Source organism: Boleophthalmus pectinirostris, unplaced genomic scaffold (assembly GCF_026225935.1).
Source record: "Boleophthalmus pectinirostris isolate CB_2022bp ecotype Guang Dong unplaced genomic scaffold, ASM2622593v1 HiC_scaffold_12, whole genome shotgun sequence".
Classification (NCBI taxonomy): Eukaryota; Metazoa; Chordata; class Actinopteri; order Gobiiformes; family Gobiidae; genus Boleophthalmus; species Boleophthalmus pectinirostris.
In genome coordinates this window covers 35,481,225-35,504,757 of record NW_026571018.1, presented here as the reverse complement: position 1 = coordinate 35,504,757, position 23,533 = coordinate 35,481,225, and the positions used below count along the sequence as shown (strand labels likewise).

At 38.4% G+C, this 23,533-nt stretch overlaps 1 protein-coding gene and 1 long non-coding RNA gene across 5 annotated transcripts in view; one reads left to right on the top strand and one right to left on the bottom strand.

Moving 5' to 3' along the window:
* The window catches only part of LOC110153992 (solute carrier family 22 member 4-like), a 26,628-nt gene extending 5,069 nt beyond the window's left edge, over window positions 1-21,559 (bottom strand). Inside the window, exons 1-11 of one of the 4 annotated variants that reach the window (XM_055148319.1) lie at window positions 21,430-21,559; window positions 18,242-18,421; window positions 15,531-15,634; window positions 14,818-14,972; window positions 12,852-13,023; window positions 9,095-9,221; window positions 8,751-8,854; window positions 7,004-7,135; window positions 4,941-5,023; window positions 4,504-4,686; window positions 352-487 (exon numbers count right to left, since the gene is read on the bottom strand). In XM_055148319.1, the coding sequence (XP_055004294.1) occupies window positions 352-487; window positions 4,504-4,686; window positions 4,941-5,023; window positions 7,004-7,135; window positions 8,751-8,854; window positions 9,095-9,221; window positions 12,852-13,023; window positions 14,818-14,972; window positions 15,531-15,634; window positions 18,242-18,364 (1,319 nt within the window). In that variant the 5' untranslated portion in view covers window positions 18,365-18,421; window positions 21,430-21,559. Of the gene's footprint in view, window positions 1-351; window positions 488-4,503; window positions 4,687-4,940; window positions 5,024-6,175; window positions 6,644-7,003; window positions 7,136-8,750; window positions 8,855-9,094; window positions 9,222-12,851; window positions 13,024-14,817; window positions 14,973-15,530; window positions 15,635-18,241; window positions 18,422-19,923; window positions 20,343-21,429 lie in introns of those variants that run through there. The other 3 variants (XM_020917925.2, XM_055148320.1, XM_055148318.1) reach the window with 3 other exon arrangements.
* On the top strand, window positions 20,859-23,533 carry LOC129407415 (uncharacterized). The gene is made up of 2 exons (XR_008631521.1): window positions 20,859-21,335; window positions 21,455-23,533. It is a non-coding gene; the product is annotated as an uncharacterized LOC129407415 (long non-coding RNA).

Here is a 23,533-nt window from a genome sequence, read left to right as displayed (position 1 = left end):
TGTTGCAATCTGGCGAAGCACACAGATTGTTGACTGCCATGCTTGGCGTCTTTGTGCGATTTTAGATCCTTTTATACAGTAATGAATTTTTTTGGCCAATTAAGAAGTAATAAAGAAACTATTTTTATATTAAGACTGGATTTGATTACTTAGACGTCAGAGACAAGACTTCCTTTCTCCAGATCTGCAACTCTCAGCGGTCTAAGTGGGATTTGGCCGCAACATTATATGAAAAGCATTATAGCATTGTTTAAAATTTGTTATTGCGCCCTGTTGTCTTTCTCCTATATACTGTGGTCTCTTTGGAATACTATATTATTACAAAAATGCATCTGATACAACATTACACACCTTTCTCTTGTTGCCATCTGCTCCATAGTTTCAGGTAATGGATGTCCAAAACTCTCCGGAATAAAGACACTGAACGAGGCGGCAAACAGAGCCAGTGATGCTATTGTGATATGAGGCAGGAACTTTAAGAAAACACCTGGACACATGCAAACAAGGACAGAGTATTAGACCTAAATAACACATGAAAGTGGTATGAAACCACTAGAGCACAGGTGTCAAACATAAGGCCTGGGGGCCAGATCTGGCCCTCTAAGACCTTTAATGTGGCCCTTGGGTGATTTTCTACTAAAATATTTTAATTATATTTTCTATTAAAATATTGGTAATTTTCTGTGGTGTTTATCACAGCAGCGTCTCCAGCGTCTCTGTACGTGGCCCCTCCCACCAGAGCAGCACAAATGAAGACTTGTCTCTTTCCAAACGCTCTTAAAGAATGATTGTTTTGACTGTTGACCGTGACACCCTCATCAACAAAATGTCCAAAATGAGAAAAGTGGAGCCGAGTGCAGGATTTTCCAAGAAAAATTGACTAATTCCTATTTGTATACAAGTTAATGTTAAAACATTGTGTTGAAATTGTATTTTTCTTAAAGTTTCAGGTTGTTCATAATATTATATTATAATAAGAAAGAGTTCAACAATTAAAAAAGATTTCTGTAATAGATTTGTTATTTTTGGGGTTTATATGCCATGAGTTTTCTGATCCGGCCCCTTTGGGATCAATGTAGGTTAGAAATGGCCCCTGGACCAAAATGAGTTTGACACACCTGCACTAGAGTATAGATCAAGGGCGTAGGTTTGCACAGGGACAGTGGGGACAGGTCACAACCAGTATTTGGGGAAGACAAAATAGTCCCTACCAATATTTGCCATTTTATTTTAATAAACAAAAATATATATCATTTATTCCGATATTTTTTAAACTCAATAGTATGAATTGAACACATTTTAGTTCGCATTTTGTTTATTAGACATTCTGAGATGTATTCAGTGATATGACGACACGGTTACTCCTGCCGCTGTTTCATTGGCTGCAACAGAGTGATGTCATTAGTGGAGCCAGGAGCCTGATCTGGGGAAGCGGCAGGACAGGGCCGCACCCGAAGTGGCGGCTTGAGCAGGCGTGAGTGAAGATGCTGCTCACTAAACTTTGAAAAACTTTTCAAAAGGAACTTACTTGGTTTCATCTTCATTTAAACTTGTCTTATAATGAGTCGCCGCGGAAAAAGAGCGACAAGTACACTTCCCAAATGCCCTACTCGTGCGCTTTTAGCAGCCAGACTCTACTGACAATATTCCACGGAAAAATGTCTGGACATGACCTCACAAATATCTCATCACCAACAAGCAAAGGGAAATCTACTGCAAACTTCTACATCGCTGTTATCCGCTACAGAATCATCTTAGAAGAACAATGGACGCAAACTGAACAAGCGCAAGCAGAGATAACAACCTGGTCCCCATGAGGCATCAGTGGGTCAGTTCATCACCACAGAAACAGTTCATGAGGAGCCCAGCCCATATTACATGATCTTTATATCCACAATGTCATGTGTGTATCTGTACAGGCCCATGAACATTAGTGTGATATTGGTCACACATGAGAATGTCTGTGTTTACTAGTGTGGAACCAAAATATCATTTTTCATGAGTTGTTTATATGTTAGTTGTGTGACTGTAGATCAGTGTGTTGTGTATCACCAGAAAAACAAGAAATACAAATTATTTTCGTTCCAATTAGAATTTTAACGGCTACACTGAAAGAGAAAGGAACTGTTATAATTAGTGATTATCTCAAAAACTATTCATATTTTATCTATACAATGCATCAAATTATAAATATATAATCATTTTTCTGCGATTTTGAGACACTCCCATTGCTCTAGCTCCATCCTTCGTGGAGTTATGACCAAAAATGCATATTTGAACTTGACCATGACCTTCAAGCAACCATGACCGGTTTCAACCTGTAACATCCAGTGTACCAACTTGTGTGATGATTGGGTGAATATTTTAGGACGCAGATGGTTCAGAAATTGACGAAATTGCCAATCCTTTATAATGGTGTGACTTTTCAATTGACCCGTGTGACCTCAACTGACCTTGGATCCTCCCCAAACGTTTTTTTTTGCGGCATCGGACACGGTGGCTTTACACACGTACCGAATTTGGTGACAATCGGTCCATAAATGGCGGAATTATCACGGGTGGACAGACACACAGACACACAGGGTGAATACAAGACCTGGTCAACCCTTTGGGGGCCAGGTAAAAAAGAAACCACATCTCACTCATTTTGGACCTACCCAGACTCTGTGTGTTTTAGGAAAGAATTCATAAAACATATACACAACTTTTTATCCCAGTTTACCCTTTCTTATAAAGATGTGCTGTTTGTTTTTTTGCTGTGTGCTTCATACCAAACCTACGCCCTTGGTTTAGATTCTTGGTCTGAGCCCTCCGATCCGTTGTTTTGTAGTAAACACGTGAAATGCATGAGATTTTTTTTCTCAAATGTCAATACTGTGTTTTAAATGTGCACTCTGAACATAGATATAATATTAGAGGTTTATATGTTAATATTAGCCCTATTCACAGAGCCGCTCTTCCCCCTCAATTCATTGTGTACTGGGAATTTGCTGAGATGTGCTGAAATAAATCTAGATTTAAATATCAGACAGAGGACAGCGGGTTACTGATCTATAATCACGGACAGTGTTTTAAGATCTTTATTACAATCCAACTACTTCACCAGAGGAAGTTTCTGCAAAGGTTTGAGCACACTGTCTGTGATTATGCATCTGTAACCTACGGAAGCCGAGAGGGGTCACAACAAACGCAAACGCCGCAACAAATACAAATGTGGCAACACAAACGCAAATGCCGCAACACATTAAAAAGCCACAACACATCAAAAAGCCACAACACATCAAAAAGCCACAACAAAAGTGACCGCGGGACTCTATTTTAATGCAAACGCCACAACAAATACAAACGCCACAACACAAACGCAAATGCCTCAACACATTAAAAAGCCACAAATAGATCCATGGCCACAACACATCCAAAAGCCACAACGGAAGTGACTGCAGGACTCTATTTTCTGACAGACCGTGAAACGAACAATGATACAACAATAAATTACTTTTACTTACATTTCCAACTTCTCCGTTCCTTTACTTTTCATGTTGTTTTTCTTCTACAGTTCTTCTTCACTTGCCACTTGATCGGTCCGCCGGAAAATAGAGTCCCGCGGTCACTTCCGTTGTGGCTTTTTGATGTGTTGTGGCTTTTTAATGTGTTGCGGCATTTGCATTTGTGTTGTGGCTTTTTGATGTGTTGTGGCTTTTTTAATGTGTTGCGGCATTTGCATTTGTGTTGTGGCTTTTTGATGTGTTGTGGCTTTTTGATGTGTTGTGGCTTTTTAATGTGTTGCGGCATTTGCATTTGTGTTGTGGCTTTTTGATGTGTTGTGGCTTTTTTAATGTGTTGCGGCATTTGCATTTGTGTTGTGGCTTTTTGATGTGTTGTGGCTTTTTGATGTGTTGTGGCTTCTTAATGTGTTGCGGCATTTGCATTTGTGTTGTGGCTTTTTGATGTGTTGTGGCTTTTTAATGTGTTGCGGCATTTGCATTTGTGTTGTGGCTTTTTGATGTGTTGTGGCTTTTTAATGTGTAGAGGCTTTTTGATGTGTTGTGGCTTTTTAATGTGTTGTGGCTTTTTAATGTGTTGTGGCTTTTTAATGTGTTGCGGCTTTTTGATGTGTTGTGGCTTTTTAATGTGTTGTGGCTTTTTAATGTGTTGTGGCTTTTTAATGTGTTGCGGCATTTGCATTTGTGTTGCGGCATTTGCATTTGTGTTACGGCATTTGTATTTGTTGCGGCGTTTGCATTAAAATAGAGTCCTGCAGTCACTTTTTTTGGTGTGTTGTGGCTTTTTGTTGTGTTGCCGCATTTGTATTTGTTGAGTCGTTTGCGTTTGTTGCGACCCCTCTCCGCTTCCGTAGTAACCTGCTGTCCTTCGTCTAATATTTAAATACAGATTTATTTTAGCACGACTCTGCTAATTCCCAAAACACAATGAATGGAGAAGGAAGTGCTCCGGACATGGGGGACCTGTCATGAAACTCATCTGAAACCGTTGAACACTGACTGAGTTTTAGTATAAACGGGGCGACGCAGCTGCCGATCCGGGACATCATAGAGCAGGTTCCAGTGGCTGTGTTCCGGAGGGGTGTGGGGTACAGCTCCGACGTGTAGGTGAACATGAAGCAGGTTCCGGCCGTGAACGAGAATTTGGCCGTCATCTCGACAATCAAGGCCAGAGTCGGCATATCTGAAAGTGAAATTTTCTTATATTTAATAAGACAATCTGTAATCAATACGGGATAAGGGCGGGATAAAATGAAATACAGTAATACTACAATGTTCTCCTGACAGAAATGTAAACGTAAAATATGAACACAACTCAAAAACTGGACTAGAACAGCACTTACAGTTTGATTATAAAATTCACTCTTAATTTGATGTGATTCATTTTAATGTCAAAATCATATTATTTGACTATTTGAATCCATGCATCATACTCACCTTTAGGCACCAGTTGTATAAAGTAGAGTGGAGCTGCTCCCACACACAAGGCAGCAATGATGGAGGCTCGGCGGGGGAATTTCCTAAACTCAAAAGAAGAAACAGCATCAATACAATGTTTTCCCGGGATCTACTAAACAGGCAATATGTAAAAATGTAATAATTGTGCCACCAAATGAAATGGCATCAATAAATAAAACAAACTTTAATACTTTCACTTTTATTTTTCGGATTATAAGTCGCACCAGCAAAAAAATTTATAATAAAGAATAAAAAAACATAAATAAGTATTTTATGAAATCAGAGACCAGGAACCGATATTTCATCTTGAAAGGCAAGTTATAGTGGTAACAATAGAACAGAGACCAACAGACTGTTAACGTCACATATGAACAGTTCTTCAGATAACTATAGCATAAACAACAGAACAGAACAAGTTTACCAAACTCTCCATCTCACACCAAATCACTAAATCCATTCAATTCTTCATCCTCGGTGTCACTTCTGAGCAACTCTGCGACGTCCGGAGGTAAACAGAGCGCCGCTTCCTCTTCTGTGTAGCTGTCGTCAGACTCAGCATCAGTTCCAGTTAGAATTCTTCGGGTCTTTCTGAATCTCGACAGGATGGTTTCGGTGTCACTGAAGTCAAGACTTTGTCCATCCATCCAGTGACTTCAGGAAAGTTTCATGGTGCATCCTCCCGGTGTCACAAGTTTCTCTCTTACTCCAAACTTTCTTTCTGTTCCTCAATTACCGTTTTCAGCTGCAGATTTCACGACTTGCAGCTTATAATCTGCAAAAATGATTTTCTTTTGGGGGGCTTTTTTGTTCAGTCTTCTCAGTCGTCTTTATAAGTTTATTTAAATGTTAAATTTTCAGTGGTGCAGAAGTAATGGTGCGATCGACTGACATGATACAGACAGAACAGAGGCTCTTTCTGCAGGAGACATGCGCAGTAGAGTGAAGTGACAGTGGTACAGGAGTAATATGAGTAGCAGATACTGACACACAAGACTAGAGCCTCTCACTGCTGTCAGTGTGAAAATTTTAATATATCGCACCTAAGGATAAGTCACAGGAAGCACCCAAACCATGAAAAAAAGTATGAGTTATAATCCGAAAAATCAGGTGCATTTAAGTACCGACTTCCATCCATCCATCCATCCATTTTTGTCCGCTTATCCGGGGCCGGGTCGCGGGGACAGCAGCCTAAGCAGGCCAACGGCAGAGAAATGGAGAGTCCAGCCCCTCTCAAGGAGTTGGGTTCCAGAGCCCAAACTGTGCGTGGAGGTGAGGCCGACTATATCTAGTCGGTAACGCTCAACCTCCCGCACAAGCTCAGGCTCCTTCCCCCCCAGCGAGGTGACATTCCATGTCCCCAGAGCTAGTCTCCATGTCCGGAGATCCGGTCGTCGAGGTCCCCGCCTTCGACTGCCGCGCAGATCTCTTTGCACCGGCCCCATTTGGATCCTCCCACGTGGGCCCACGTGAGGACGGCCCCACGTCGCTCCTTCGGGCTGAGCGCGGCCGGGCCCCGTGGGGGGAGGCCCGGCCACCAGGCGCTCGCTGGCGAGCACCCACCCCAGGACTGGCTCCAGGGTGAGGCCCCGGTGACGCCAATCCGGGCGACGTAACTGGCCTCTGTGTGTAACTCATCATATGGGACTTCTGAACCATTCTTCGGCTGTACAGACTTTAATGAACTAATAAATATAGAAGTTAAATATAAGTTGTTAAGACTTAAAAAGTAATTGCAGGGTGTTTAGATAATTAAATCAGAACAAGTTTAAACCAGGTCAACACAAGACAAAACCTGTTTCTAATCAGCATTATTTAGCTGCAGATTTTGTATTCAGCAACTGCAAGACAATGAAGGCAAGGCTAAAAGAAATGGTCTATATTTGAGACTTGAGTACTCAGAAACTTTCAGCGTATAATAAATACAATCTAAAATGATGAATTAAAAATGTTAATATGAAATACCAGGAAAAATATATCTTCTTTAAGCCTTGTAGTTGTTCTAAAATAAATAGAAAATATTAGCAAAATATTTACAAAAATACCTGAGGATGAGCCAGCTGCAGGTGTAAGCAGGGATCTCCACTAGAGCTGAAATAAAACAGCTCAAATATGGGTTTGGGTGGAGCTGCGAAGTGTTCAGGTTCAGCCCATAATAGGCCAAGAACATGATGAACCTGGAGACAGACAAAAGTGGATTTACCTGGATTTACAAACCATATTTAGATTTAGACTGTGTATCAAAAAGCAAAAAGCTGTGATTGGAGGGATGGTTATTTTTATAATAGTGGTGCTAGTAAAAGAGACTGAGAATGCATTGAGAAGTTAAACCAAGTGAGTTTTGTTGGCGAAGACAGATTTCAGTGAGAAACTTCATAGCAGCTGATCAGACAGTCTGCGCCCGTGAGGTGACTGGAGGTCAGAGGCAGCTCTTTACAGAAGAAACTTACCATCAGCATCATTCTTCTTACTATGATTCTTTCTGTACACTGTTGTGTTTTTTCCTCATGTATTAAATGAAAAACTGCAACTGGAACTGAAAGTGGGCTAACACTGTTCACTGTGTGTTAACTGAGTGGATTTCAGACACTTACCATCACTGTTGGGCAAGTTATTTTAAAACTGTAATGCGTTATTTATTACTTATTTCAAAGTCATTTGTTACATTACAATATTACTGCATTTAAAATGTAAGGCTTTACATTACTATTGCATTACTTTTAAGTTACTCTCACCAAAAGAGGCTGAACTTTTTCGCCGTACGTGGACTGAACTAGAACTGAACCAGGACTAAACCAGGTCTAAACCAGGACTAAACCAGAGCTGAACCAGGACTAAACCAGGACTAAACCAGAACTAAACCAGGACTAAACTAGAACTGAACCAGGACTAAACCAGGTTTAAACCAGGTCTAAACCAGGACTAAACCAGAACTAAACCAGGACTAAACCAGGACTAAACTAGAACTGAACCAGGACTAAACCAGGACTAAACCAGGTCTAAACCAGGTCTAAACCAGGACTAAACCAGAGCTGAACCAGGACTAAACCAGGACTAAACCAGAACTAAACCAGGACTAAACCAGGACTAAACTAGAACTGAACCAGGACTAAACCAGGTTTAAACCAGGTCTAAACCAGGACTAAACCAGAACTAAACCAGGACTAAACTAGAACTGAACCAGGACTAAACCAGGACTAAACCAGGTTTAAACCAGGTCTAAACCAGGACTAAACCAGAGCTGAACCAGGACTAAACCAGGACTAAACCAGAACTAAACCAGGACTAAACCAGGACTAAACTAGAACTGAACCAGGACTAAACCAGGTTTAAACCAGGTCTAAACCAGGTCTAAACCAGGACTAAACTAGAACTGAACCAGGACTAAACCAGGACTAAACCAGGTCTAAACCAGGTCTAAACCAGGACTAAACCAGATCTAAACCAGGACTAAACTAGAACTGAACCAGGACTAAACCAGGACTAAACCAGGTTTAAACCAGGACTAAACCAGGTCTAAACCAGGTTTAAACCAGGTCTAAACAGTGCGGACTTCTGCACCGGTCCTTTCACCCGCGGTCACCTGACGGTCTACGCGGGTGTGTCTCCAGCATTTCACCGCTGCAGATCTCGAGGTGATTTTAATAAATTTGTATGAAGAAAAACCCATCACTTCAATCCAGGTTATAAAAGCATTGTAATGCGCGTTACTCACATTTGTACCTAGTAAAATATTAACATTTCTTCCCCTGTAATGCCGAACATTACTGCGTTACTCCCAACACTGCTTACCATATAAAGAAGAGGTTTAACGTTGTGATCCGGATGGTGCTGGTTTTAAACAGGTCTAACACGCTGTAGTTTTTCTTTGCTTTTTCTTGTTCCTTCTCTGGCACCTGCAAGCACACACAACAGCTCTTCAAACATGCAGGAGGAAGTGTGTCGGTAGCAGCGTGAATACAGGACAGATTGGTTCATTGAGATGGCTCCACTCAATATTATCCAATTATCCAATTATACTCATAAATATCTACTATCCTCTATACTGTCCATAGATACCTGGCAAAAAGCTTCCAATACATATATTTCAACAAGTTCCAAAAAACAAAAAAAAACAAAAAAACAGCAGTACATACAACAAACTGGTCAAAGGTGTTTTGTGGCACTGGGATTTTGTTCCATCGAGCTGCTTTTTTTATAATGGCCTCAGCCTCTTTCACTTTTCCTTGAAAGAGCAGCCAGCGAGGAGACTCCGGAATTAACCTGAGTAAAAAGGACAATAACATGTGTGATTAAAGGGGAAATATAATGTCAAATTAACTTTTATGAGCTTTTAAACATGTTACAGGGTTCTCTCGTCAGTGTACACAGCTGGATTTGAATTAGTTCATTCATGTTTGAAACATCTGTATTGTCCTGCCTTTGAGGACTGTTTTCACTATAAACTGTATATAAATGGACATATCTAACCTGCTAGTTGCTGCGTTGCAAATAGGAAGTGAGCATCTGCACTTCTGGCTCCATCAACTGCGGCTCCAATTCACTTTTTATTGAAAAAAAAGTGCTACTAAGTGCTACTGTCAGGCTCCTCCTTTTGGTTTTAAAATGTTCAAATTAACCTGCACTACATGATCCTGGTCATTTTATTTGGTATTTTGTCTGTAAATGTATTCCTGTACCTAGTTCCTGTTCCTAGTTATAACTGCAGCCACAATGAGCTTCATTTGACTGGAGCTGAACACTGACGTCCCTTGGTGCAAGGGTCCCTTATACAGTCTATGGTTTTGGCCTACAGTCCTATCCTCACCCTGTGCTCTGCATTTCAGACTCCAGGCCATACACAGAGACATTTTGAACAACAAAAATGTGCAAATGTTAATATATCAACAATTTTGAATCAAATAACTTGTCCATGATCCATCAAAATCATGTTAAAGCAGACCTATTCTGCAAAATCAGCTTTTCAGAGCTTTTAACATGTTAAAGTTTCTCCTTTTCATTAAACTCTCAAAGTTGTATTTGGAGTGATTTGTGCATGTTTGAACATGCAGAAGTTTTACGTCTAGTTTAGCAGTAGTTTTATGTCTAGTTTAGCAGTAGTTGTATGTCTAGTTTAGTAATAGTTTTTCATCTAGTTTAGCAGTAGTTTTACGTCTAGTTTAGCAGTAGTTGTATGTCTAGTTTAGTAATAGTTTTTTGTCTAGTTTAGAAATAGTTTTTCATCTAGTTTAGCAGTAGTTGTATGTCTAGTTTAGTAATAGTTTTTTGTCTAGTTTAGAAATAGTTTTTCATCTAGTTTAGCAGTAGTTTTTTGTCTAGTTTAGCAGTAGTTTTTCGTCTAGTTTAGTAATAGTTTTTTGTCTAGTTTAGAAATAGTTTTTCATCTAGTTTAGCAGTAGTTTTTTGTCTAGTTTAGCAGTAGTTTTTCATCTAGTTTAGAAGTAGTTTTTCATCTAGTTTAGAAGTAGTTTTTCATCTAGTTTAGCAGTAGTTTTTCATCTAGTATTTAGAGTGATTGCTTATTTTTAAGACGTCACACTGCCAATCAACTCCTGTTTTCACCACCAGCAGCATACGTCCACTGTTTTCTACTTACTTTGTTCTCCAAAGTTATTTTCTTAATTGCCGATATGCATGGGATTTGGTACATTGCATATTCATTTTGATATGAATGGACAAAGAAAATCTGTGCTTCAGTGATGTGCAGCTATCCATCGGAGGTGTAGGTAGCTACACGGCTCTTTGTTGTGATGGCAACGTCAGCTCCCACTGGCTTAAGATGAATATTGAAATTTAAAATGTGCAAATTATAACACTGACCCATGGGTGTCAAAGATTACAACTACACATCAGACACAAGCACAATAGGTCTTCTTTAAGTACAAGACTGAAATGTTTGATGCATGGTGTTACTTTAAGGAGTCATTTTGTGTCCCTCAAGGAGAAAAATGCATTTTGACAAAACAGCCTTTAGATATTCTTAGCTCAGTTAATACAGGAAGTGCTCCATTGTGTTTTTAAACTCCATACGTCTGCACTCGAATCATTTGGATGATTTCAGCCCTGGAATTGCCGTTCTCTACTGAACAAAAGGTAAAAGGTATTTGTTAACTTGACAACTACCACTTCATGACATCACAAGGTGGAACAGAGCATTTTGAGCGTTGGAGATGTCGACAGACTAATAAACCAGGATTACTCAAACATGTGGATGAAACAAAACACACCCCCAGCTATGTTTTTGAGGACGTAACAACATTCTAACTAGGGCTGGGCATCATTAAGAAGTTGCCGATATGATACATACCTCGATAAATTCAGTGCTATATATTTCAAATTGATTCGATAAGGTTCAATAAAAATAAAGCTTAAATCATGGTTGTGATACTAAAAGTCTTTGTTAAATCACTTCTTGTGCAAAGTTCATATGAAACACAAAAATTTTTTGTCTTAAAACCCACTTTTATTCTCTGGCTTTTAACACCGTGTGAGTTGTGTGATTCTCTGTGTCTTTTATTTCTTTTATTTATTTTGAATGTATTTTATTGGCTTTATTTATTTATTGCTATTCTATGATTTTGCTCTTATCTTATTTTACTGGTTTTATTATTTTAAAACTAGTATGATTAAATCTGAGTGTTTATTTTATCATTTTATTATTGTTGTTATTATTATTTATTTGTGCAGCACTTTGGAAATTGTTTGTAAAATGTGCTATAGAAATAAAGTGGATTGGATTTTAATCATCAAAACCGTGAAAATGTCAAATGTGTCGCATAAACGAGTTTCCTTCCTCTGAACAAGCAACGAAACTGTAGCTGTAACAAAATAAATGTGTAAAATTTACCAAAAAATACTCTTGGCGATATATTGATACAGCAGGTCACAATTTTGATACTGTATCATCACATTAAATGATACGATATATTGATATTTAGATATTTTTGCACAGCCCTAATGGCTTGAAGCTCACAAGAGTCAATTCTAGGTATAGGACCTTCAAATAATCAGATTTATAGTTTTGAGTTAAACCTTAATTGAGCAGTCCTTCTCCGTAACATTACCAGCATTATTAAGGACCTGTTTGTCTCTCATTAGGAGAAAGTAGCACATAAACAGTGTTGGGAAAGTAACTTTTAAAATGTATTCTCCTACAGATTACAGATTACACACCCCAAAATGTAGTTTGTAACGTAATCCATTAAGCTGTAAAAGAATTATTTGATTTTGTCAAAGATGAGGAAATAAAAGAAAATGAAAAGCCCAGACTTTACTTAACCGAATTAAAAATACTATTGATAGAAGATGAGGAGACACGGTCCACGCAGCATGTTTGAGTCCTGTCTTAGACCTGGTTTAGACCTGGTTTTAGTCCTGGTTTAGTCCTGGTTTAGATCTAGTTTAGACCTGGTTTTAGTCCTGGCTTAGTCCTGGTTTTAGACCTGAGGTTTAGATCTAGTTTAGACCTGGTTTTAGTCCTGTTTTAGACCTGTTTTAGACCAGGTTTAGATCTAGTTTAGACCTAGTTTAAATCTAGTTTAGACCTAGTTTAGACCTGGTTTTAGTCTTGGTTTAGTCCTGTTTTAGACCAGGTTTAGATCTAGTTTAGACCTAGTTTAAATCTAAATACCACCGTGTAATCCATGTCTTTCAACAAAGTAACTGTAATCCAATTACCACTCACTGAAACAGTAACTATAACTGAATACAGTTACTCGGTACATGTAATCTGTTACTCCCCAACACTGCACATAAAATCACTTGAGACACAATCTGGAATCCTACGCACGAACAATATAAACTGTAAGCTACAGTGTCCAAATAATTTCCCTTGTGGGTCAATTAAATTTGTCTAAATCTACGTCTTAACTGTATTAAAGAACAGTCACTCACCACCACATTGGGATGTAGGCTAACCCCGGGACAGCGAGGCCCAGCAGCAGCCCTCTCCAGTCCCGCAGAAAGTAGGCAAATAAAGGCAACATCATGTACCCCAGTGCAAAGGCAGAATTAGTGGCGAGCGATGAATACATGACTCGAGCGTGACCGGTCAAGATCTCTGCACCTGCAGGACATTCACTTTAGATTGGTGCAAAGAAATGATATCAATTTTACAATTTGTTATCAAAAAATGGAAAATAGCCACTTCTGAAGATATGCTAAAATTTGTAGTTTAGTAAGTAGTTTTTCATCTAGTTTAACAGTGGTTTCTGTCTAGTTTAGCAGTTTTTCATTAGTTTAGTAGTATTTTTTTGTCTAGTTTAGCAATACTTTTTCATCTAGTTTAGTAGTAGTTGTTCGTCTAGTTTAGCAGGAGTTTTTTGTTTAGTTAAGCAGTAGTTTTTCATTTAGTTTAGAAGTAGTTTTTCGTTTAGTTTAGTAGTTTTTGTCTAGTTTGGTAGTAGTTGTTAGTCTAGTTTAGCAGTAGTTATTCATCTAGTTTAATCATAGTTTTTCATCTAGTTTAGCAGTAGTTTTACGTCTACTTTAGTGGTACTTTTTTTTCTACTTTAGCTGTGGTTTTTCATTTAGTTTAGTAGTAGTTTTTTGTCTAGTTTGTATTAGATGTTCGTCTAGTTTAGAAGTAGTTTTACGTCTAGTTAAGAAGTAGTTTTCATCTAGTTTAGTTATAGTTGTTTCTCTAGTTTAGCAGTAGTTTTGCGTCTAGTTTAGTAGTACTCTCTCATCTAGTTTAGCAGAGGTTTTTCATTTAGTTTTTTTGTCTAGTTTGTAGTAGTTGTCTAGTTTAGCAGTAGTTGTTCGTCTTGTTTAGTAGTAGATGTTCGTCTAGTTTAGAAGTAGTTTTATGTCTAGTTAAGTAGTAGTTTTCATCTAGTTTAGTAGTAGTTGTTTGTCTCGTTGAGCAGTAGTTTTTCATATAGTTTAGTAGTAATTGTTCATGTAGTTTAGCAAGAGTACTTCATATACTTTAGCAGTTGTTTTCCATCTAGTTTAGTAGTATTTTTTCATATATAAATGGAGTTAATATGATTAACTGAGATTCAGGAGCTGGACCACGCCTCAACCTCCTCTTCAGCCAACCACAGCTTATCTCAACCACACCTTCAGTTCCCCAAAAGTCCTATTTATACAGCCTATCCCGGCAACACCGTCTGCGTCAGTTCTCTCGCCCCCCTCCCTCCCACGTCATCTTCAAGGAGGGGGGTTCCAATTCAGCTGGGTGACCATTTTGGATTGGAGACGGAACCCCCACCCTGAATATCCCCCCAGCCATCGCATCTATCCGACGCAAATAAATATCTTTACCGTATTCCATTGTTGTGGCGTGGTCCCTGCTATTGAAATAAAGATCATTCACAGACACATGCAGCACATTCCCGAGGCATTGTTAAAATATCGCCTGAACAGTTTTATGGAGATAAAGTTAAAAAATAAATTAGAAAATCAGCACAGCAATTACCGTCAATACAGCTCACCTCTGTGTGTGACCTAATTTCTTTCATTTCAAAATTTCAGAATATAATTGTTTTTTTCTTCTTGTGTGTGAACAGGCTATATCCCAAAATACTGTTATAAAAATATTATCATTGCAATTAAGTAATAAGACACTTTGCGATAACTGCTAAAAGTTTTAAAGCTTGCTTACTTTACTATTTGTGATGTAATATAAATTGTGTTCAATTTCTGTATAAGACAAATAACATTTTGAAAAATAAATAAAAAGTTTGAAAGCTTGTTAGGAGCTAATCAGTTGTGTGGTAACTAATGACAATCACAAGACCTGTCATTTTATGAAAAATCTATTTTAAAAACTTAAACTGAGCTCAATAGACAACATTTAATCCTACATTCCAACAGACAAGAGTTCTATTTCAAATGATTCATAAAGTGATCTTACCAAGCACCAAAGCAGCAACAAAATTGGACATCTGGCCCAATCCGTTAAAAAACAGAAGAACAGTGAACAAAATCCAAGAGTCTGCAAACACTTGGAAGAAAGTGAAAAGCGTCTGCACTGCCATAGTTGCAAAAAGGATTGGTTTCCTGCCAAATCTGTAATAAACAAATGGCACACTTAAATGATATTTTTCATATGTTCTTAAGCAGAGAAGATTCCAAGAAAAAGGTCCAAGGACAAACGTCAATGATCAGCCTAGACTGTTGAGTCATTAAAAGCATCTGGTTTGCAGCTGTGTATCTGTGTTAAATGGCAAAAATGTACTGTGTTTTTATTGTAATTAACATTTAAGCCATTGTTTAAATCGATATTTAAGCCATTTTTATCTATAAAATATAAAAATAAATAAATAAATGTGGCTCAGGAGTAAATTCCTCATTAATGTTGCCCCATATTTTGTAAAGGACCAACACACGTTAACCAGCTGTGTTATTTAATGTTTACGCCATAATGAATTTCTGTTTAAAACGTGTGTAAAACTAAATCTTTGCATAACTTTGTGGCTTATAAAGTTTCAGAAATAGGCTCTGATTTGTGTCTTTAAAAAGTCAATGGGATAAATAAACGTGAATCTTACTACTGCTGAGCTTGTGAGCAGTGATGATTGTTAAAAACGGCTAAATCTGAACTAATGTGCATATACTGTACTGTACTTGTCTGAGAGTTCCCCTGAGAATAAAGATCCACATGTGACTCCAGCGTAGAAAACTGATGCTGTGAAAGGCTGCTTCCACTCGTCATGGCAGACCAGGTCAAACTGAGGGGGTTAGAATAAAAAACAAGGAATCATTAGCACCCGATTTCCTGCCTCATACTTTAAAACCAGTGCAAGTTTTTAATATTAATTTGTACACGTTCATAACAAGGTGCCAGACTTAACTGGACTTTAAAGCTGTAATAACTTGAATAACTTTGTGATTTTTTATACTGTGTGCAGTTAATAAATGGGACCAATGATAGTGTAGTGTATTTGAAATCAATCCATGTATCATTCGTTCATTCGTTTTTCAATATAAAACCAAAAATAAGAAAATGAAAAAACAGTTTTCTTCATTTTTTCAGTTTTTGATTTTGTGTTTAAATGAAGAATGGAAAAAACGGATAACGACCGTTTCCCATTTACGTGACTTACGTGACTGCGATGCCGGACTGAACCAGGACTGATCCAGGTCCGAGACCAGACCAGGACCAGAGCGAGACTGAGACTGGGACCAGACCGGGACCAGACCGGGACTGAGACCGGGACCAGAGCAGAACTGAGACCGAGACCAGTGGTCCGAGCGGTTCCGTGTCATCGTCTGTGCGCTGGTTCCGTGTGGGGAAAGCGAGAATGCGTGGTAGACTACAGGTCCGGACGGGCTGCTCCGGTCCTCCGCGCTCAAGAACCACGGCTGGTTCCGAGGTGGTGCAGCATCCAACTGACGCTTTCACACCAACGAAAACGAACCGGACTAAGAGCTTTTGGTTCAAATGGACCAGGTCCGGGACCAGACCGCTACTGAGACTGGGACAGACCGGGACCAGAGCGGGCCTGAGACCGAGACAAGACCAGGACCAGACCGGGACCAGACCGGAGGCTCAGAGTCCACGGCAGGGCCGGAGCTCGAAGCTGAGGCTCGGACCCCGTTGAGGCTCGGAGTCAAAGCTCGGAGTCCACCCTGGTCCCGGTCTGGTCCCGGTCTGTCCCGGTCTGTCCCGGTCTGTCCCGGTCTCAGTCCCGCTCTGGTCCCGGTCTGGTCTCGGACCTGGATCAGTCCTGGTTCAGTCTGTATGCGGTGTAAAAGTTCGGCATCGCAGTCAAGGAAGTCACGTAAATGGGAAACGGTCGTTATCCGTTTTTTCCATTCTTCATTTAAACACAAAATCGAAAACTGAAAAAACAAATCGTTATCCGTTTTTTCATTTTGGTTTTGGAGACAAATAGTGAAGAAAACTGTTGTTTTTTCGTTTTCTTATTTTTGGTTTTACACTGAAAAACGAATGAACGAATGATACACGGATTGAAATCGCCTGTGCGCTCACAGTCCAACATTTAAAAACACCAACTGTGCCTCCATTTAGGTAGTAAGGGTTTTTCAAGGAAAGGACTTAAAAGCTTGAACAGGATTCAAAAAGAAAATTGTTGGTTATTATTCTACTCTGCTGCTCCAATAGTGATATAACCTGTTTTATGTTAGACCATTTTAGATCAAAACAGTTAAAGGGTTAAAGGTAACTTGGGGTTAGCCCTGGTTTAGTGGAATTATGAGGCTGCATCACTTCCTAATGGGGTGTGTCTCTATGGTAACATGCCCTCACCCTGCTCTGGACCAGGTTAAATTCCTGAATAAAATAAGGATAAATCATCACATGCATGATTTGTATGTATTATTTTGACCAATCAGAGAAGAGAATCGAGCTATTAAGGGAATGAACAAGAGTGAGAGGTGGATATTAATACGCTGTATTATTTTATATCAGATACTTAAACACACAATTCAGCTTATGCAGGTTATATCCTGGAGTCAATAGGCCATACTACTAGTGCTACCTGTTTGTCAGTAATCACTGGTGCTGTATGATGTGACCCGATTCATGTGAAAATGATCCAATATTAAGAACCACATGTAATTTACACTGTATTTTCTTCTATTTATGATGTGTATTTCTATATCCATTTGTATTGTACTTGTATGTGTATTGTTTAGGTGTGACCTGCTCACGTAATACCTCTTAATACTTGTTTAACACCTATAGTCTGCTAGACCTTTTAAGACCTGATCAAACACGCCGGAGTCCCAATTGCAAGAATTTGTTTACACACTTACATGACGGTATGAGGCTGATCTTGTATTTTCAGTTCTACCTTTGGCTGAATCATAGTGTACTGCACTAAATGTACAGTTCATTCAGTTCACGGTGCTGGATTACTTTGGCTACATTCTTCTTGTCTTTATTTACAGTATTATATTGGTTTTCTTTTAGGTAGATAACTTCTTCAGAGAGATGTATTGTACCTTGTTGACATGTTTGGGCTGCTATCTGTGAGCCAGGTCTTGGTGCTGGTGTGTCATGTAACAACCACTGACATATGACACGTTACCACCAAAGTCTGTGACAGTTGTGAGGACGGCTCGCAGCAGCAGCCCAAACATGTCAAATCATGTCATACATGTGCTGATAAAGTGGTCTGATTAAAAGGACACCAGTGATTATGACTGACAGTTCCTTGTGCTTGTGAGATACGCCAAAATATTCTTTAGAAAATGAATTCAGATTGTAAGTGTTATCCATTTTGTATCATTGTCTTTTAAACTATGAACATTTGTGTTCGGAGTCGTCCACTACTGTGCGGAGTGAATTCAAAGCTTGTGTTTAGTGGTACCTCAGTGACTAAAGTGGACTGGTAGATGTCTTTGCTGTAGCTCCAGCCGTCCACACAGGGCTCCTGCTGCAGCTGGGTGAGGTTCACGTCTCCAGGAGCAGAGCCCTGAGCCCACAGATCCATGACCACATCCAGCCTGTACCTGCTGCAGCGACTCTTCTCCTCCACACCATTCACCACCTCAGCACAACACACACACACACATACACATACACATACACACACACACACATACACACACACACACATACACATACACAGAAACATAAGGAAGAGAAGTAAAACATTAAAGGTCCGAGAGTCGGCTCCAGCTCCTGCTGGCTAAAACCAGACTTAAAACCAGGGGGACAGGGCTTCTCTGTGGCTGGCTGCAATTGGTTGATGCAACTGGTTGATTTTGTTTAATTGGATCAATGGCCCAATTTATTTTAACAGTAAATTAATAAATAAATTCAGAAAATAAATAAATAAAATAATAAAGTAATTTAATTTAGGTTTTGAACATTTTAAAAATGAAATTGAATTATTTAATCTAATTGGCAATTGATCATTTAAATGTATTCCAATTTATTGTAAATGTTGTAAAATGTATTTAAGTCAAACCTACTTAAAGGAGCACTAATTTTAAAAAGGCTATATTGTTTAGCAATTAATCTATGCATTAATTCATTAAAATTCAATATATAATAATATAATATTACATTTCTTTCAAATATCTAGTCATTTAAGAATGTATAAAAAAAACTGGTATTTGTTTTACTCCATTATTATTGTTTTTCTGTATTAATTTGTACATTATTATTATTTTTTTTTTCACCCTGTGCAGCACTTTGAAAACAGTCTTTGTTTATAAAATGTGCTATATAAATAAAGTGGACATATTGCAGTGTTTCCTCAGATTCTCTAATAATCTTGATAATCTTGAACAATTTGACAACTTCAGATTTTAGAGTAAAAAAAAGCCACTTATTGCCTTTATGTAATCTTTCAGAAATGACACAATATCAAACATTTTATTTTATTTGTCATTACCATAGACTGTATAAAAAGTGGACAAAGGGAGTGTGATGTCACACATAGAGTTTGGCTCCAGTCAAATGAGGCTCATGAGGTTAGCAGTTATAGAAGTGATTTCGGACCCAACTTCTGTATTAGGAATAGGAACTGTTTTACACCAGGACCATGTAGAGCGGGTTAATACGAACATTTTAAGACCAAAATGGCTGGCCTGACAGCAGCATTTATGTTTTTCAATAGAAAGTGAATCGGAGCAGGAGCCGATGGAGCCGGAAGCGTGCCCATGCTCACTTCCTATTTGGGACACGGAAGCTAGAGGTTAGCTATGTCCATTTATATATACAGTCTATAGTTATTACAAATCCAAATGATTTCCTAAATTAAAGTTAAATGAAAAAAGAAAAGAAACATTGTCAGTGGGTGAGAGTTTTAGGGCTTACTTGTGGGTGTTAAATTTTGATTTTTTTCTTTTTATTTAATTTTAATTCATTCAAATAGATCTTTCTTCTTTGCACAGTACCACACACGCCTAACTGAAGCATGCTGACTTATAACATTGTGTAACAGACAGCTGGTAACAACATGTTGAGTACTGTACTGCATACTTGTCTGTTTGGTTCAAGTTTAAACACACACAAAAAGTAGATTCTTATTTTTTACCTCACCTCTATAGGAATGGCTGCTTTTTGCCACTCCTCTGTCAGATTAGCTCCGGGAACAATGCAGTGATGCGGAGGTACATCTGTTAAAAACACTAAAGTGAATGCCCCAAATCCATTGGGCATTATACTGGCACAAAGGAGGAAGAATATCACGAACTGAAAGCAACCCCATTGGCCCAAAAAGGCTATGCACTCCTCATAGTCCTTCATTGTCAGTGAATATCAGCCCCTTAGGGTCCATTGGTCCAACAGGTAACACCGCAGCTCCATTCAAAACACAGGTTTTTGGTTTAAGACGTTGTCAAAGTGGTTAAGCAGGAACAAGTCTCCGCCCGCCATGGGCTGAACTACTACTTCTGCTACGCCCACTCTTATATCACAACACAGGAAAACCACAACACATTTACATCTACTTCCTGGTGATGGTACAACATAACAACAAGGACAAAGACACGCACAGCTGACTATTCATTTTGAATGAGGTTTAGGTAAATATTACACTGAGTAAGTAAATTCATAATGTTCTTGTTTTTTACTGTGTACACATACAAACTCCTAATTCCTGCTAATTCCTAAACTGATAGTTGATAAGACAGTTGTGTATGTATAGTATTTGGTTTTGTGTTCAGAAGGTCTTAAGGTTCTTTAACATTTGATACTTTAGTTTACAATGGTCTTTATTTTACAATTTGAAGTTTAAAATCATTGATTCCTGAAAAGTAAAAAAAAAAAAAAAAAAAAAAAAAAAAAACTCTTTAAAGCAATATAAGTGTGCATTTCTTCTTTCTAGGTATCGCCTGGGTGCAAATTCTCCCCTTAACATGTGAATAATCATACGTTACAGACCACTGTTGACTTCGCTGACACTTATCACAGTTTAGTTTCTGAAAAAGTCGCAGTATTTGAGGAGTTCTTTTGACTGGCACAGAGACTTCTCAATCTGGAATGAAAATCAAAAAGAAAATATTTAAATAAACCTGGCAACAGCTGGCTTTGTGCTTTGAGTTGATAAAAGCTGATCTTGTGGCGATGGATAGAATCATATAAATGACTTAAACTATTATGAGCATATAGATTATAATGATAAGTTTGTGTTTTTTACCCAAAATATGATGTTTTTTGCCTCTTTGCCAGAGTATATTGTTCACATGCTGCATTTACTTGAGTACTACTTCTGCATCTTTTCTCTACACCACTGGGAATTCAACCTGAAATGTAAGACTAAGCCTCAGGATACAGGTCTGAATGGAGTTTAACAGCAGGTTTGGCAGAGTATCCTGTTACAGAAGAGGCGTCACCAACAGACGCTCGACTCTACAGTACGTTCAGAGGTGGAAGGAGTACTCAAGTAAAAGTACCACTGATGGCTTTTAGATAACATCACAAAATAGGCGTAAAGTATTGAGATGTAGCAGGTAAGTGCTGTTTTTAGTTTAGTTTTTTTAGTTAGTGTTGCGCACAGGTGAATAAGAATACTATAGCAAACTGGGAGGACAATCTACAGCTCACCTTTTAAACTTGTGCTTATCATCAGTTGTCTCTGGATGCCCAAACGTCTCTGGAAGGAACAATGCAGCGATTGCCGAAGCCACTGACACTGACCCCAGAAAAAAATAGGGCAGGAACTTAAAACAGACGCCTGAAAGAGAAACATTATCGCATAGTGAATGTGTGAATGTGTATGAGTGTGTGAGAGTGTGGAATTTGTTATTTGTTATTATTATTATCATTATCTTTATTGTATTTTATTTATTTATTTTATTATTATTATTATTATTATTTTTTGGTTATATGTTGACCTGTGTTAACGTGGTCAGCTGTTCAGATGGAATTTTTATTGTCTGAAAATTAATAAAAATACTTGGAAGAAAGAGAAACATTATTATAGTTGTGCATTCTTCAGACAGCAGTGGCTCAGTGAGTAACGCGGTGGAAATTTTGACACTAAACATCCTCTGATCATGCGGTATAATCAAATTCACATTCCAGATTTGTGCAACTAATAATCTGAAAATGAGAAAAACTGTGTCATGTGTTCTCTATCTGCAGGTTATGGCTCTGGCAACAAAAGTTCAGTCTGATTGTAACCCAGGCTATACACTTGAAATTTAGAAACTTGATCTGGCTTGATGTTTAGTCCTTACTGTTGGTACTATAAACTTAAATAAACTCTTCTATAGTTGTTTTTTTTCTACAGATGAACTTGCTTGGATGAACATGTTATTATCATGTCCCAGAGAGTTTCAGCATGTCGTGTGTTGTCAATCATGTCTATGTTGTGTCATTTTTATGCTGTCAATCATAGTAGACAGGTTATTTTTATTTTTATCAATTTATTTATTTAACAGGGACAGTGCATATTAATGAACATCTACAACACTGCAGTATAAATATGCCAGATTATAGCAAGAATGCTCATTTCATCTGTAGTCCCTCGGCAGGTAACACCACAAATTTAACAGAGAAAAAACAATAACAAGTGACAAGTGTCAGTTCTAAACTAAAAGCGTCCACAAGTCTGGTTTTCCTTTAGTCGCTGTTTCAAGTGGGATTTGAAAGCGGCAAGCATTGGAGTTTCTCTTATTGATAGTGGGAGACTGTTCCAAAATTTAGTGCCTCTGACTAAGACACACTGGGAGCTCACAGTTCCCCCGGGCCGTGACTCTAGTTCCCTCTGACAGTCTTTGCTTTAATAAAATCCTGTAACGGAGGGGGGTCAAATTAAGCAGGGTGTACTTATCTAAAATAGTGCAGTGGTGAAATGAGAGTGGTTTCTTGTCCAATATTTTTATAGCTTTTTAAAAAGTGATTCAATGGGTTTGAGTTTTGTGCCAGCAGCAAGTGATCATGTGGTTCTGCAGTACTCTATATGAGACAGAATCATGGAGTGTAAAAACATCCGTGCCGAATATAGAGTCATAAAAGGTCTTACTTGTCTAAAATTCTGTTAAAAAAGTTAAAATGAACAGTTTTTGTAAGGCGCTTAATGTGTTTCTTAAATGTCAATGTCAGGTCCAACGTCAGTCCCAAGTATTTAAACTCTTTGACGAGGCTGAGTTCCACCCCGTCCAGAAAGTTCAGTTGTTTTTTTACTGAACATTCTGCAGACATTTTTTTTTTATGTTGAGTTGCAAGCATGAGTTCTTGACCCACTTTTGAACTTGAGTTATGGCTGATGTTCACTTTTCTGAAGCTTCTTGAACAGTATAATAGGTTTAATATCTCATTAAAATATATTAGAATCACATCATTTCACTTTACTTACAACTGGGTCATTCCACGCCATTTCAACAAATGGCCCACGCACTTCGATCTCAAAAATATTTGAAAAAATGACCTAATAGTCCCTTACTATCATGTACCAACCCTGTGAAGTTTTAGTAATTTTCGATCAATACTTTTTAAGTTACAGCTCATTTAGTGAGGGGAGTATGTGTCCATTTACAGGCCCAAAATGCATTTTTTCTCGGTTGTTTTCACAGGTCAATATCTCCATAAGTATCACACATAGAGGGCTGACTTTTTGTAGGCTTGTTCTCCTCTACTCTGTGTTCAAATAACATCTATCAAAAGTTTGGTATCTCAACTCATTGTCATTTTATATGAACTTAAA